Source organism: Danio rerio, chromosome 10 (assembly GCF_052040795.2).
Source record: "Danio rerio strain M-AB ecotype USA chromosome 10, GRCz13ab, whole genome shotgun sequence".
Taxonomy (NCBI): Eukaryota; Metazoa; Chordata; class Actinopteri; order Cypriniformes; family Danionidae; genus Danio; species Danio rerio.
This window is the reverse complement of record NC_141030.1, coordinates 5,378,880-5,394,143: the sequence shown is the minus strand read 5'-3', so window position 1 is coordinate 5,394,143 and position 15,264 is coordinate 5,378,880. Positions and strand designations below refer to the sequence as shown.

The 15,264-nt window shown below is 37.8% G+C and overlaps 2 protein-coding genes across 44 annotated transcripts in view; one reads left to right on the top strand and one right to left on the bottom strand.

Annotated features, from left to right (window-relative positions):
* The window catches only part of sec31a (SEC31 homolog A, COPII coat complex component), a 43,447-nt gene extending 40,703 nt beyond the window's left edge, over window positions 1-2,744 (top strand). For 26 of the 37 annotated variants that reach the window (XM_087268819.1, XM_087268817.1, XM_087268816.1 and 23 more), the window contains one exon: window positions 436-2,744. In XM_087268819.1, the coding sequence (XP_087124945.1) occupies window positions 436-615 (180 nt within the window). In that variant the 3' untranslated portion in view covers window positions 616-2,744. The remainder of the gene's footprint in view (window positions 1-435) is intronic. The other 11 variants (XR_015500232.1, XR_015500230.1, XR_015500229.1 and 8 more) reach the window with 1 other exon arrangement.
* A 1,911-nt stretch (window positions 2,745-4,655) lies between these two features.
* The window catches only part of carm1l (coactivator-associated arginine methyltransferase 1, like), a 31,317-nt gene continuing 20,708 nt past the window's right edge, over window positions 4,656-15,264 (bottom strand). For all 7 annotated transcript variants that reach the window (XM_087270025.1, XM_087270024.1, XM_087270028.1 and 4 more), the window contains 7 exons: window positions 14,335-14,425; window positions 8,235-8,316; window positions 8,070-8,155; window positions 6,200-6,289; window positions 5,969-6,106; window positions 5,051-5,140; window positions 4,656-4,872 (listed from right to left, as the gene is read on the bottom strand). In XM_087270025.1, coding sequence (XP_087126151.1) covers window positions 4,863-4,872; window positions 5,051-5,140; window positions 5,969-6,106; window positions 6,200-6,289; window positions 8,070-8,155; window positions 8,235-8,316; window positions 14,335-14,425 — 587 coding nt within the window. In that variant the 3' untranslated portion in view covers window positions 4,656-4,862. The remainder of the gene's footprint in view (window positions 4,873-5,050; window positions 5,141-5,968; window positions 6,107-6,199; window positions 6,290-8,069; window positions 8,156-8,234; window positions 8,317-14,334; window positions 14,426-15,264) is intronic.

Genomic DNA, 15,264 nt, shown 5'->3' with positions numbered 1-15,264 from the left:
ATGGGGGGAAAAGACTCAGCACAGTGTGTGTGAATGTGAGGTGTATTTATAGTCCTGGTAATCAATCTATGATGAACTACCAGCTGTGCATGTGTAATCGGGGAAAGAACTGGAACTGGTGTGTGTGTGTGAGGTGCATGATGGGATTTGTAGTTCTCCAGCAATCTGCAACTGCTAGATCACTGCTGACCGTGACAGTAGTTAAGTTACACTTACTGCGATAGAGTGCTTCCAAAAGAACTCTGATACATGGTCCATCTCTCTTGTTAGGATTCAGGTGGTACTATATGTATGTATGTTTTTTACAATGAAAATAAAAGCGTATAAAAAAATTATAATAAAAATGAGATGGATGGAAACAACGATTATACATCATTTGGCATTTTGCACTCTGTTTTTTCCCCACAAACACTATATATTTGTTTTTCTGTGCAGTTGTCTCCAGCTATCATCGGCGGTCTTCACAACATGGCCCACAGCATCGAGTGTCGCTCGTACGCCGACGGACTGAACATCCACACACACATCGTCAGCAACAGCAACTTCAGCGAGACGTCCGCCTTCATGCCGGTGCTGAAGGTCGTGCTAACACAGGCCAACAAACTGGGCGTTTGATAGCAGCGTCCCGAATGCCGCGCACGCTAACCAACAAGTATTGTCAAAATCCCTCAAGCCATCATTCCGCAAGGACCACTTGTGCATATATATGTTATTTTGCCAGTCTGACCAGCAGATTTGGTTTACAGAAATGACTCGCGGTCGTTTCGTTTATTCGTTGTCACATGTATTTTAATGTTGTCATTACATATTTGTAATCATGACAGAGCAGAGTGCAATAGGGCTGTTACTTGTCCCTCATATGTCTCGAGCTTATGCGGAAAACGAGCTCGATAAAATGAAATTTGTGTTTTATGCTTTAAATGGCCAGCTGACTTTGTTTTTTGTTGTCGATTTTTAAGATGTTTATGATTATCACAGCTCCTTTGCATTTCAATTTATTTTCAGGAAACGCAAGTTGATTTACATCATGGCATTATTTCTGCTGATAAATCTGCCGACGTGGTCAAATATTTACGTTTAATCAGGATATCTTCCATCCATTCCTTATCCGTTTTCAAACAAAAAAAGAAAACTAAGAAAATGGCCGTTTTTTTGTTTTTTCTTTTGTTCACAAAAAACGAGATTTTTCCTCGATTTTTGTTTTTTGGTTTAGTGTGGGAAAACAAATAAACGACTTTAAAATTCATCATATGAATCATATGCCTTCTTCTGATTGGCCAATCAAATCTGAGCTCGTGACGTCGCCTTCAAAATAAAAGTCCTCTGCAGATCAGCACTCAGGCTTTTAATAATTATTATAATTATATATATGAACTAAGTTTAAATATTCTATAATTTGATCAGTTAGCAGGCTTACATTCATTGCGTATGCATAAATTGAATAAAAACGTTAATTAGCAGTATCATTACACATTTTTCATTAAAAGAAGGAAATAGTTCACTGCCAAACTTCTTGCTGCTGTGCACCTGACGCTGAGCAAAAATTAGCATGATTGCAAATGCATGATTTTTTCTGAGCAATAATAATTATAATAATAATATAAAATGACTAAGCTGAAAAGAAAATGAATGAATAAATCATAATAATATGCCTATAGTTTGCGGCCAAACTTCTTGCTGCTGTGCACCTGACGCTGAGCAAAGATGGCCATTTCCAAGCAGATCCTGGTATGCATGATTGTTTTCAAGCAAAGCCTTTAAAATGAAAATAATAATAACGGTTTAAAGGGACTAAGCTGAAAAAAAATAAACGAATGAATGAATAATAATAATATGCCTATAGTTTGCTGCCAACTTCTTGCTGCTGTGTACATGATGCTGAGCAAAGATAGCCATTTCCAAGCAGCACCTGGTTTGCATAATTGTTTCAGAGCTACTGTAGGCCTAAATAATAATAATAAATATTTTTTACCTATTTTTTTATTGTTTAGTTTTTTAATTGTTAGCAGGACTAGATTAAGAACGCAATGGGTCTTGGGGCTATAACAAAGGGTACCATTGGTTTTAAATTTATTTCCTCCTATTTTATTTATACATATATATGTAGGACTTTTATTTTGAGGCCGACATCACGAGCTCACATTTGATTGGCCAATCAGAAGAAAAGGGCATTTCAGCGCCGCCTACATGTGAATAATGAATTTTAAAGTCGTTATCTGTTTTCCCACCCTAAACCAAAAAAAATCGAGCCAAAATCAATTTTTTCCCGTTTTTTGTGAGCAAAAGAAAAACCAAAAAATGTCCGTTTTCTAAATTTTCCTTTTTTGTTTGAAAACAGATAAGGAATGGACGAAGATATTCTTATTTCGTTTGTTTTTAAACCGTTGATTTGATTCAGTATTTGACAGAAATATTTGAGATCTGAAGTGATTTATGTCATGATCGTGCTGCCTGTCTTTATCGTACGCCAGATCAGCTCAGATGTGTTGAAAAGTAAAAAAGGTCAGGCTACAGTAAAGGGAATATGTTATTTTTATAATCACGTTTTCTTTTTTAAATCTCAGTCTCATCCATTGGTCATTCTATCAGTCTCTGAGGAAATTTACATATGGCTGCGCAAATGTTTGGACGTTTGCTCTAAAACTGTGGGGGTTTTAATGCAGTGGATGTACTGTCTCAATAATTGAGGTTGTACTGTAAATCTGACGACTGTTTTGCAGTTTTATTAAAAACTAATCGAGACAGCTGGACTTTACAGATGTTTCTATTATATGTTCACACACTTCTACACTAGTTTGGATGTTTGGTTTTAAAAAAGAATATTTTTCTCAGCAAGGCTGCATTTATTTGATCAAAAACACAGTAAAACTATTAAATATTATCACAATATTAAATTCTTGTTGAATGTAGTTTAGGCATGGGACGGAGTAAGATTCTGACGGTATGATAACCTTGGATAAAAATGTCTCAGTTTGACAGTATTATGATTACTGCTCTAAAATGTGTTCTTTTTAAATGTCTGGGTAAAAATTTTTAACTTTACTCCTGTGAACACTATAGTTTATTTAAGAAACATTTGTAATATTTTTGGAGCATTAAACATGTCAGGGTAAATCATTAAAATTAATCTTTGACTTCTGCTGTCTTCATTAGTTTCAAAAACACTGATTTAAATAAATTATTTTAAAGCGGCATCTTTGGAGATCCTTTCTGCTGGAGATACTGTTGTCGTAAAAAAGACGTAAATAAAAAAATCTTACTCATACCTTAGGAACGGTACAGCAGAAAATGTTGGTGGTTTTTAAACTTTGACTTTTCAAAACCGCGATATACCTTAAAAACGGTTATTATCCCATGCCTAATGTAGTTTCAAATGTATTTTATTCCTGTAATTTAAAGCTTAAATGTCATCCTTGAGAAATCATTTTAATAGGAGGATTTGCTGTTATATGATGATGTTATTGTTGGAACAAAACCACTAATAATCATTCTTCTGATTATCAGAAATTTTTAACTTGCTTTATAATTTCATTGAAACTGTGATACCTTTAATTTTAGCATTTTTGATGATAAATTTTATTTGCAGCCTTTTTTTATACATTATAAATGTTTGCATGTATGCAGCTGAAGGAGTGGAGCTCAATAATATTTACGACCCTTCCAAATATGGTCAATAAGGATCTTTTGTTTCTAATTCTATTTACAAATGAGCATGTAAAAATGTTTCTGGAGAAGTTGTTCACTTATTTAAGCCACATACCTTACTTACTAACTCCCAGGGCCATTTATTGTTTTTTAACATCTATATATATAACACTCAACCACCAATCTGGAGGACCAGGACATACATTACACACATACACTACGGACAATTTAGCTTACCCAGTTCACCTACAACACGTCTTGGAATGTGTGTCACGGTTGCAGGTTTGTGCGCTTTTCCGGAGTGTCTGTTTGATCATGTTGGTTTGTTTTTGTTCTCCTCGTGTATTTGTTTTGATCACGTGTGATGACGGCACTCAGCTGGCTTGATGAGCCCGCCAGCTGAGGCTCATATTTGGGCCTATATATGGGTCACGTTTTCTGTGTGTTTTGGTCAGTTCGTTTTGTCACGAATAAAAGAATGTGCAGGGGGATCCAAGTGCGAGTTTAACAAAATAATATTTATTGACAAAGTCAAAACAAAAATCAAGTAGTGAATGTGGTGCTAGTGCTAGGAGATATCGGGCAGGAATCAGACGGGAAACAGGGTCCAGAAATTAGTCCTCAGATCCTAAGCACACATAGAAAACGTGACCCATATATAGGCCCGAATATGAGCCTCAGCTGGCGGGCTCATCAAGCCAGCTGAGTGCCGTCATCACATGTGATCAAAACAAATACACGAGCAGAACAAAAACAAACCAACATGATCAAACAGACACTCTGGAAAAGCGCACAAACCTGCAACCGTGACAATGTGGGGGAAACTGGAGCACCCGGAGGAAACCCATGCGAACGCAGAGAGAACATGCAAACTCCAAAGTAATGCCAACGGACCCAGCCAGGGCTCCAACCAGTGACCTTTTTGCAGTGAAGCGACAGTGCTACTCACTGCGCCACCGTGCTGCCCAAGAGGATCAGTATTTACATGAAAATAAAAGACAATATTACTGTTAAGTGGAAGATGCATTTAATGTAAATCTAAACAATTAAAGATTATAGGAACTGTATAAAAAAAACACAAACTCAAGTCAGCTTATTTTTATGAACTTATAACACTGATTTCACCTGCACATGGAACCGGCATAGATTCAGATTTCTGGCTTACAAAATGCTGTAAAATCGGCTGTTTTGACCTGGATACTGATGAAAATGATGATTCAGGCGTATCTGTTGATAAAAAAAGAGAGAGAGATCACACTCAAAAATACATCTTAAATACAGACCCAAATGCTACCAATTAATGAATTCTGAAAAAAAAACATGTGCCTTGTTAAATTTTGCTTATTTGGTATGACTAAGACTGGCTTTTCTTTTTTTTTTCCAGTTATATTTCTATGGTGCTTACCGGAAAAAAGGATTTTTTAAATCCAGAGAGTTCCCTGATTTAAATCCGGACTGATCGACAACAGCAGAGATGTGAATGTCATAGCTTTGCCTATCAAAGAAGAGATTTAGGGTTAGGGCTGGGTTTAGCCTTAGGGTTAGTGTAAGTTGACATGTACTTGCAAAGTTTCTTATAGTCAGTTAAATGTCTGTTGAATGTCAGCATCAGGTCTTTGCTTTAGAACTTATAGATACTTATCTAAAGTTAAAGTCAGAATTATTAGCCCACCTTTGATTTTATTTTTTTTCCCTTTTTTAAATATTTCCCAAATGATGTTTAACAGAGCAAGGAAATTTTCACAGTATTTTTTCACAGTAATTTTCTTCTGGAGAAAGTCTTATTTGCTTTATTTCGGCTAGAATAAAAGCATTTTTTATTTTTGTAATAACCATTTTAAGGTAAAAATTATTAGCCGCTTTAAGCTAATATTTCAATCGATAGTCTACAGAACAAACTATTGTTATACAATGACTTGCCTAATTACCCTAACCTGCCTAGTTAACCTAATTAACGTAGTTAAGCTTTTAAATGTCACTTTAAGTTGTATAGAAATGTCTTTAAAAAATATCTAGTAAAATATTATTTACTGTCATCATGGCAAAGATAAAATAAATCAGTTATTAGAAATGAGTTATTAAAACTATTATGTTTAGAAATGTGTTGAGAATATCTTCTCTCCGTTAAACAGAAATTGGGGAAAAATAAACATGGGGACTAATAATTCAGGGGGGCTAATAATTCTTACTTCAACTGTATATACATTATCCTGCTATATATACAGTATACAGTAGTTTGTCCTGCTATTGTGTTCCAGACCCTGAAATCTTAATATGCACCTTTCATCCCATTTGAATGCATTGCTGAAGTTAGTCATCATACCTCTTGTTGGCTATAAGGTGAACGTGTCCTGATAAAGTCTGTCCCATTTTGGCGAACAGGGGGGTCTGAAGCAGACAGCGCACCTGATACCAGTGAGTTAAAGGTTCAGTAGGGGACGTGGACAGCCATATGGTCATCCTGTACAAAAGGACATAACAAAAGAATAAACATTAACACATTAAGCCCTAATCTCTTCAGATGATTTTCCTTTCATATTTGTGTCGTTCTCACTTTGAACCGACGAAGGCCACGTCAAACCAAAAAGCAAGTCCGTGGATCAGTCCTGACTGCAGCAGCTTAAAGACAAATGGAATTTCCAACCTGTAAATGACAAAATATTGTGAATTTATTTTTTCAAATGCATCAAACAAGGTTTTTTACATAAGCTAAACATCCCAGGTATTTGTCAGGATCATTTTAATAAAATATTTTGTATAATAAAATAATGATAATTTTCAATATTCAACAGTACTAATTCATATATTTATTTCGTATTATTATTTTTTATTATAAATAATAATAATTATTATTATAAATAATAAATGTCATTTTATATTGTTTTTATAATTGTAATAATATTCTAATTGTAATGAGTTGGGTTGACAACAGAGATGAGGATCAACATGCAGTTTATTTAACAATCGTCAGACAGGCAAAGGTCACAACAGGTGCAAACGGGAGCATAAAAGGTAATCCAAAAGCGCATTCAGAACACAGGTAAAAGGTGGGGACAGGCTGCAAAACAACACAAACAGAAAAACAAACAAGGGTCCAAAACCACAGAAGGAAAGACAAGGAAGACGCTTCAAAATGCTCACTTACAGGATACAAGACTCAGCAAAGTGTGTGTGAGGTGTCTTTATAATCTTGGTAATAAGTCCATCATGAGCTTCCAGTTGTGTGTGTAATCAAACCCAACTCATTACAATTAGAATATTATTACAATTATTAAAACAATATAAAATTACATTTATTATTTATTATAATAATTATTTATAATAAAAAATAATTAAATATAATAATTAATAATTATAAATAAAAATATTAATTATTGCTGTTAAATATAAAAAATTATCATTATTTTATTATACAAATTATTTGATAAATTTATCCTGACAAATACCTGGGATGTTTAGCTTATGTTAACCCTATAAAAGACACCATAACCACCTGGTTGATCTTTTATTCATAGGTTATTACTATTATTTTATCAGAGTTGTTTCAGTATATTAGCCGGCAGCTAGCTCTCTGCAACTCTCACATGGTTGCCCACTGAAGCTAAGCAGGGCTGTGCCCGGTCAGTACCTGGATGGGAGACCACATGGGAAAGCTAGGTTGCTGCCGGAAGTGATGTTAGTGAGGCCTGCAGGGGGCGCTCAACCTGTGGTCTGTGTGGGTCCTAATGCCCCAGTATAGTGACGGGGACTCCATACTGCTCAGTGAGCGCCGTCTTTCGGATGAGACGTTAAACCGAGGTCCCGACTCTCTGTGGTCGTTAAAAATCCCAGGATGTCCTTCGAAAAAGAGTAGGGGTTTAACCCCGGCATCCTGGCCAAATCTACCCACTGGCCTCTGTCCATCATGGCCTCCTAACCATCCCCATATCATGATAGGCATATCATCACTCTGTCTCCTCTCCACCAATCAGCTGGTGTGTGGTGTGCGGTCTGGCGCAAAATGGCCGCTGTCGCGTCATCCAGGTGGATGCTGCACACTGGTGGTGGATGAGGAGATCCCCCCATTGTGTAAAGCGCTTTGAGTGCCTAGAAAAGCTCTACATAAATGTAAGGAATTATTATTTATTATTATTATTCAATTTAGATGTGGGGCAAAAAAAATATTTTCAAGGAGTGCACATTAAAGGGTTAATGTATTTCAAGTTAAAAGCAAATGAATGAAGTTTAATTTAAGTCTAATGTTGAACTTTAATAACCCTGACTGACCGCTTTTAAATAAGCACAATAAATGTACTGATGAGCACTGATTTGAAATGGAAAACTAGTAAAATGATGAATCAGCTCAAAGGGTTTTACTAAGAAATGTTCCTGCTTAACGCTGTAACTTCTACTTGAACCTCTGTTCTCAAGCTGTATTTATTTACCTGTGTAAATCTTCCTCTTTTGCCTCCAGAAAGTTGATTGTGTATTTCACAGACCTGGCCATGAGAATCTGCATATCGAACGTGTCCTGAAAAACGGAGACGTCATGACAACATCATAGAGCAAATGATATTGTCTTCAACTGTATGCGAAAATCACAGACTCACAACTATCGGCTGTTTGAAGAACTCGTCCACAGCAGAAGAATGAAGCCCACTCAAGTTCACACCATAGAAACAGCTCTGATTCCTGAAGTCAAATCAAGATATATGTCAAACACATTTTTCAGGATTGTCAATAGAGTTTATGAATGCTCTAGAGCAGTGGTTCTCATCCTTTTGCCACTCTTTTTCCATTTCCACCCACATAAAATGTTTCCACTGGTTCATCTGCTGTAATTACAACTTTTATTTCTTGTTTTAATTTATGGATGTTCAAGTTAAAACATAAAAATAGGAAAACACTAATAAAACTAAGATAAGCTGCATCCCAAATGGCACACTATACACTATGCACTCATGCACTATGTACTTATGCACTTACACACTCAACAGGATAGTGCATGTATGTAGTGTCGTCCCAATTGGCACACTAATGTTTTTTTACTAATCGGAAATTCAAACCGTTTCCCTGATGACGTTTGACGGTTGCCAAATCAGTGAAATAAACGACCCAATTATCAAATAATACCTATCGTGAGTATATCCGCATTCACCATCGGGAGGCGCTATAATCACTCTCGTAGGAGAATTTTGCTTTCACAATCCAAAATAAATAAAGTTATTCAACATGTGCGTCCGATAGCTCCGCTCCTTTCGCTGCGTAAGCAAACCTGCAGTCGTTGGCTGCGTCCGAAACCGCATATATATAGTACGCTAAAATCAGTATGCGAGCCGAGTAGTATGTCCGAATTCATAGAATTTGAAAATCAGTATGTGAGAAGTACCCGGATGACTTACTACTTCCGGCGAGATTCTAGAGTGCGCATCCTATGCATGCTGCGCTATCCCATGATGCCCCGCGAGCGAATTCATGAATGGGAGTAAAGCGACGCAGGTAGGTCACGTGACCATGACAAAATGGCGGATGTAGTACTACCGAATTCCATTCGTACTTTTCACATTCATACTGTATAGAACGTACTTTTCTAACGGCCGAGTAGTACGTTTAAATTCAAATGCAGTACCTACTGAGTAGTAGGCGGTTTCGGACGCAGCCGTTGAGTGCGTGAAGTGTCCATCATTACACACTTCATTTTAGCGGCTGAATGAGTGCATCATCCGGGTAATTAAAGTGCACTTATTATTTTTAGAGTTTTCAGTTTGAACACACTACTTACGCTATGTATACTACAAAATGTCGTAGAATAGTGCATAAGTATGCGATTTGGGACGCAGAGGAAGTCTTTAGTTTGGAAATACATATGCTCGCAAATTGCAACAACACATGCAAATACAGAAATGTGCAACAACTAACATGAACCACAACAAAAATGTTTCTGGGGATGCCAAAAAGTAAAGCACCCGGCTACTTCCTGTTTAGAGTCATAAGTGTTGTCGGAGATCTGAGAGGTGAGTTTTTGGTTTGTTGTAACATCCCAAAAGTTCCTTGATGTTTGTTTATTTTAACCTCTAATATTCTGTACCGTATGACCATTACAGGAGCTTTTTTGGTACCACTTAGGTTTATGGAGCCTTATTATAAGATACAATTGTAAAGTATTAACAATATATTATGGATAGTTACATGCAAAAAGCACTAAACGTAATCATATGCAGGCTCAATACCCAACCATAAAAAAGGTGAGGGCTGGTTCGAAAGACCCCCCTGTCACCGACTCGGCCCCAGTCATTCCCCTCGCTGGCCAGCAGAGGTCATCATCACCAGACTATTAGCATTACATCATCCTCAGACACTGATTGCAACACACCTGATGCACATCACACTGATCACCCCCCCCCACACACACATATAAGCAGACCAAACACTCACTCCAGTGTGAAGTCTTGTTCTGCCTTGCTGACATTTTCTGAGCGGTCCATATCCTTGCCTGATCTCCTTGTTATAACCCGGACTGTCCCTTGACCATGCCTTGCCAGCCTCGAACCCTGCCTTGCATATCGACTTTGATCCACGCCGCCTGTCTCTGACCCATGCCTTCTACTACGATACTTGACAGCCAGCCGCCAGCCTATCGACCTTGTATTACTGCATTTGATGTGAGTTCGCACACTAGTGCATACTGTGTGCTTGTTATTAAACTGTGTTTAATAAGTATACTGCAAATGGATCCCTCTGTGTCAGACTCCTTGTTACCCCCTCAGTGACAAAGGTGAGGAATTTGTCCCATAAATGACTGATTTGTCCTATTTTGACTTCTATGACATAATGAATAGTGAAAATAATCCATCAAAAAAGGATGTAAGACCAAGCGGAATCCTGTGTCAGTACAGAAATTGGGACACCGACTTTGGCACAACACGACATCCTGTTCTGAAGTTACGCCGAATCAAATATAGTATCCCGAATTGTGACTGAAGAAAGTCAGGCTAGTTAGTTATTTGCCCAATAAATGATAATAGACTACACTTTTTTTTTCAGTACAATTAGCGAGTACAATTAGCATAATTATGAAGATTAAGTCAACTTTACAGTTCCAACTTACAATGGGTTGAGTCAACTTGTTGCTTTTATGGCAATTGGTTAACTCGCTTTAAGTATCTTTTTTCAGTGTTGACGCCGGGTAATAATAAAATATTATAATATTGTCCAATATACTCACAACCCACATTAAGAAATACTAGTCATTTATGGTAAATACTAAAACCAACACAAATTGATTGAGTTAAATGAACAAATTGAAGTGGATTGAGCATAAAACAATTAAGTTGTCCCAAAAAAAAAATTCTCAAGAATTGTTGTTTCAGCTCATTTCAATTAAATAGCAGCAAAAGTCCTTTGCTAATAGAGTGTACCATAGTAAAGTACTTGAATTAATCTGCTGTGGTAATTCTGTTTCTATGGTAACAACTATAGAAATATAAACAAATTACCCAATACACTAAGTTTGCTATGACCATAGGGTATATTATACTGCAATACACCACAGTTTACTGTAGTAAAAACTATACTACAGCATTTACAACAGTTTATAATTTCTCTGTAGTTGATACTACACTATACTGTAAAATCCATTACCCCTGCTGAAAAATCCAGCCTAAACCAGCCTAGGCTGGTTGGCTGGTTTTAGCTGATCGACCAGGCTGGTTTTAGAGGGGTTTTGGCCACTTCCAGGCTGGTTTCCAGCTATTTCCAGCCTGGTCTTAGCTGGTCAGGCTGGGAGTCCAGCCAAAACCAGCTATATCCAGCTTAAACCAGGGTGGTCATGCTGGTTTAAGCTGGATTTGGCTGGTCATTTTCCAGCCTGACCAGCTAAGGCCAGGCTGGAAATGGCTGGTAACCAGCCTGAAAATGGCCAAAACCCCTCTAAAACCAGCCAACCAGCCTAGGCTGGTTTAAGCTGGATTTTTCAGCAGGGAGAGTATATTATAGTAAACACTATAATATATACAGTATAATGCACTTGATTGGTTCAAGAGTGTAGTACTGGTTTAGCAGTGCAGACTGTGAGAGAAGTACTGTATGTCCCCTGATTCAGACTTGCACTGAATGTTTGCACAGCGTTTTACAGCACCAGGAAGCTGCTCGAGCTTCAGTTTGGTCACGGTACGGTGCAGGTACAGTGCAGGCTGTGGGCGGTGGGACGATTACTGTCTTTCCATGCTATAGCAAACCACAATCCCCTGCGGGCCAATGTAAAATAAACCATCACAGATGAGGCTCTAAACATTCAGGGTTGAGAGCATCTGCAGCGCCACGATGATCTGCACTGTAAAAAATGTTGTGTTGCACACAATTGATTTGTGTTAGGACAACACAAAGTCAATTTATTAGTGTCAGCAAATTTAAATAGATTGAACATAAAACATTTCCCAGAGATGGCTTGCGGCTGGAAGGGCATCAGCTGTGTAAAAACGTGCTGGATAAGTTGGCGGTTCATTCCGCTGCTGCGACCCCAGATTAATAAAGGGACTAAACCGACAAGAAAATGAATGAATGAACATAAAACAATTAAGTAGTCACCAAATAACTCAGGAGTTTCAGTCCATTTTAATCAAGTAGTTTAAACAGTAGTTTGAGAAAATGTCTTTTTTTAAAAGTTGACAAGCTTTTTGCAGTGTTAACTAGCTTTCTTTAGTGTGCGATGTTGTTGTTTGAGCTTGACAAAGTCTAAGAAGCACAAATTTGCAAAGCATGAAGTAATGCCTAGTTCAGACTGCGTGATTTTAGCCCCGATATTGGCTCGCCGACAGGTTTTGAGAAATCGCCGACAAATGCTTGAAATCACTGGCAAATCGCTGCTCGTGCACGTGAGTGACAATCACACAGTATGAACTATCAAAGACGCGATCTGAGAGAATCGCCGATGAGTCGCCGATGCCTGCGAGATATTTGGCGTGCTAAATATCTGGAGCTGTCGGCGATTCAAATCATGCCGTGTGAATTGAGTTTTGACTGAAAATAACATCAGCCATCGCCTACAGCCAATGAGAGAGCAGCATTCACTTGTGTGTGCGTGTGTGTGTATACCTGCTGCAGGCCAGCGGGAGGCTGGGGGAGAAGTTAAAAGCGCTCTTTTTCGGTTTATATGGACCCACGAATTGAAGGAAAACTACAGGAGGTTTGACAGGACTAGTTTATTAGCAACGTTGAGGAGAAATGGCTAATTCCCTTTAAACCCAGGTGAGCCAACATGTACATGTTCTACCACATTAAAGGCTTCTTTCTCATTATGTAGTTAATAACAAAAGATATACGACGTGTTTTAGGCTGTGAGACGTAGTTTGGACGAAGTTGTCAGTGATTCTTCCTAAAGTAAAGTCATGCAATGTGAAAGTCCCTGTCGCCGATCCATCTTGCAGTGTAAACAAAGCAGCGACGAAACGCTAGCCCAGATAGTCATGCAGTGTGAAAACATCTGTGACACGACTACTTTTAAAATCCTGCAGTCTGAACTCGGCATAACAAACACTCAAAAAGTCAAAGAAAGACAACACCAGTGGCTTGGTCAAGTGGCTTCATATGGATGAAAACAGGATTGCCTAAATGGCATTGTATGGAAGGGTAGACAGTACCACAAGAAGAGGGTCCAAGAACAACATGTATGCAGTGTTGGGGAGTAACTAGTTACATGTAACGGTGAAATGTTGATTAAATACGATAATTTAATTCCAAAATAAATGTCACAGAAATTCATTACAGTTACTGAGAAAAAAATGTGTAACTAAATTACAGTTACTTATAAAAATGTTAAAGATTACTAATGTGGTTACCTCTTAACATGTTATCTAATAATCTGGGATATGTTGAATAATATGAATCTGTTGCTTTATCGGTTTTTAATATGCTCGATGCCTTCTGCTAAGACTATTTGTTAAAGCGGTGCCATTTCTCAGTAGCGTGGCGGTAGCGTCGCTACTTTCGAAATCAAATAGCTTTTCAGTAGTGAAGCTATTTTTTTAGTCAAGTAGCGCAGTAGCGTCAATACAATCTACATTTATTGCAGATCAATAAGTCAATAAGACATTCACAGAGCTGTGAGCCCGGTGTCAAGCTGATAAAAGTAAATCCATATGACGGCAAGAATTACGATTTCTTCTTCTAAGTGTTTTTCGGTGGTCGACAACAAACATTTAGGTGCGTTACTGCCACCTCTCGCTCTAGTCAGTGATGTCGCCAACCAATTAGGCTAACACGAGAAATTTGCTTGATGGAAAGATGACTTGATGGGAGAGGAGGTCTATATATACGGTTGAAGTCTGGGAGAGGAGGTCTATATATACGGTTGAAGTCTGGGAGAGGAGGTCTATATATACGGTTGAAGTCAGAATTATTAGTCCCCTGAATTATTTGCCAGAGAGCAGATTTTTTTTCAACACATTTCTAAACATAATAGTTTTAATAACTTATCTTTAATAACTATATATTACGTTGATTATTAACAGCTACTCCGCTAACATGAAAACGACTGTCATATATCCTAGTTCCTCCGAAAGGCACACCCTCAAGAGGCCCTGATTGGTCAGCTAACAATGTGCTGTGATTCGTGGTTCAGCTCCACGTCACCAGGAAGCATCGCATAGCTTCAAGCATGGGCTTTCTGCGCTAGTATTACAGAACTACTGAAGATTATAATGAAGTTATTACCAGAAGTTGGAGCGGGCATGGTGCTCCATATAAAGATGTTCATCAGTGAAAGGTGCCAGATGAATGTCACTCTGAGTGGGAAACATCATTCCTGGACAGTAAAAGAAGAGGAAAAGACATAGTCATATATCATGTATTTTAATAATTCACAGATGTGATCATTAAAAGCATGATCAATTAAGATGACTTTGTGTGTATGAAACTTTTCCATATTCAGCAAGTTTCCAAATAATTTATGTATTTGTGACATTTATGCAAACAGCTCATGAGTGTGGCATGCCAAAAAAAATATTAAACTATATGGTCCCACTTTATATTAAGTGTCCTTAACTACTATGTACTTACATCAAAAAATAAATATATTGTATCTTACTGTGTTTATAATGCAATTGAGAACACTTGTGGTGCATTTGAGTTGGGATAAGGGTTGGGTTATGAACAGGTTTGGTGGCATGGGTAGGTTTAAGGGTAGGTTAAGGTGTAAGGGATGGTCAACAGTGTATTTACAAATGTAATAACAAAAGTTAATTACAGATGTAATTAAATACATGTATTTAATAAAGCATAAGTACTCAGTGAATACATGTATTTACACAATAAGTACATTGTAACAAACTATTAATTCCTGTGTAAATACATATTAGTTAAGGCCACTTAATATAAAGTGGGACCAACTATATTACTAAATAAATAATACATAAAATAGGCGAGGCAGTGGCGCCTCACAGCAAGAAGGTCGCTGGTTTTAACCTCGGCTCAGTTGGCGTTTCTGTGTGGAGTTTGCATGTTCTCCCTGCCTTCGTGTGGGTTTCCTCCGGGTGCTCCGGTTTCCCCCACAGTCCAAAGACATGCAGTACAGGTGAATTGGGTTGGCTAGATTGTCCGTAGTGTATGAATGTGTGTGTGGATGTTTCCCAGAGATGGGTTGCA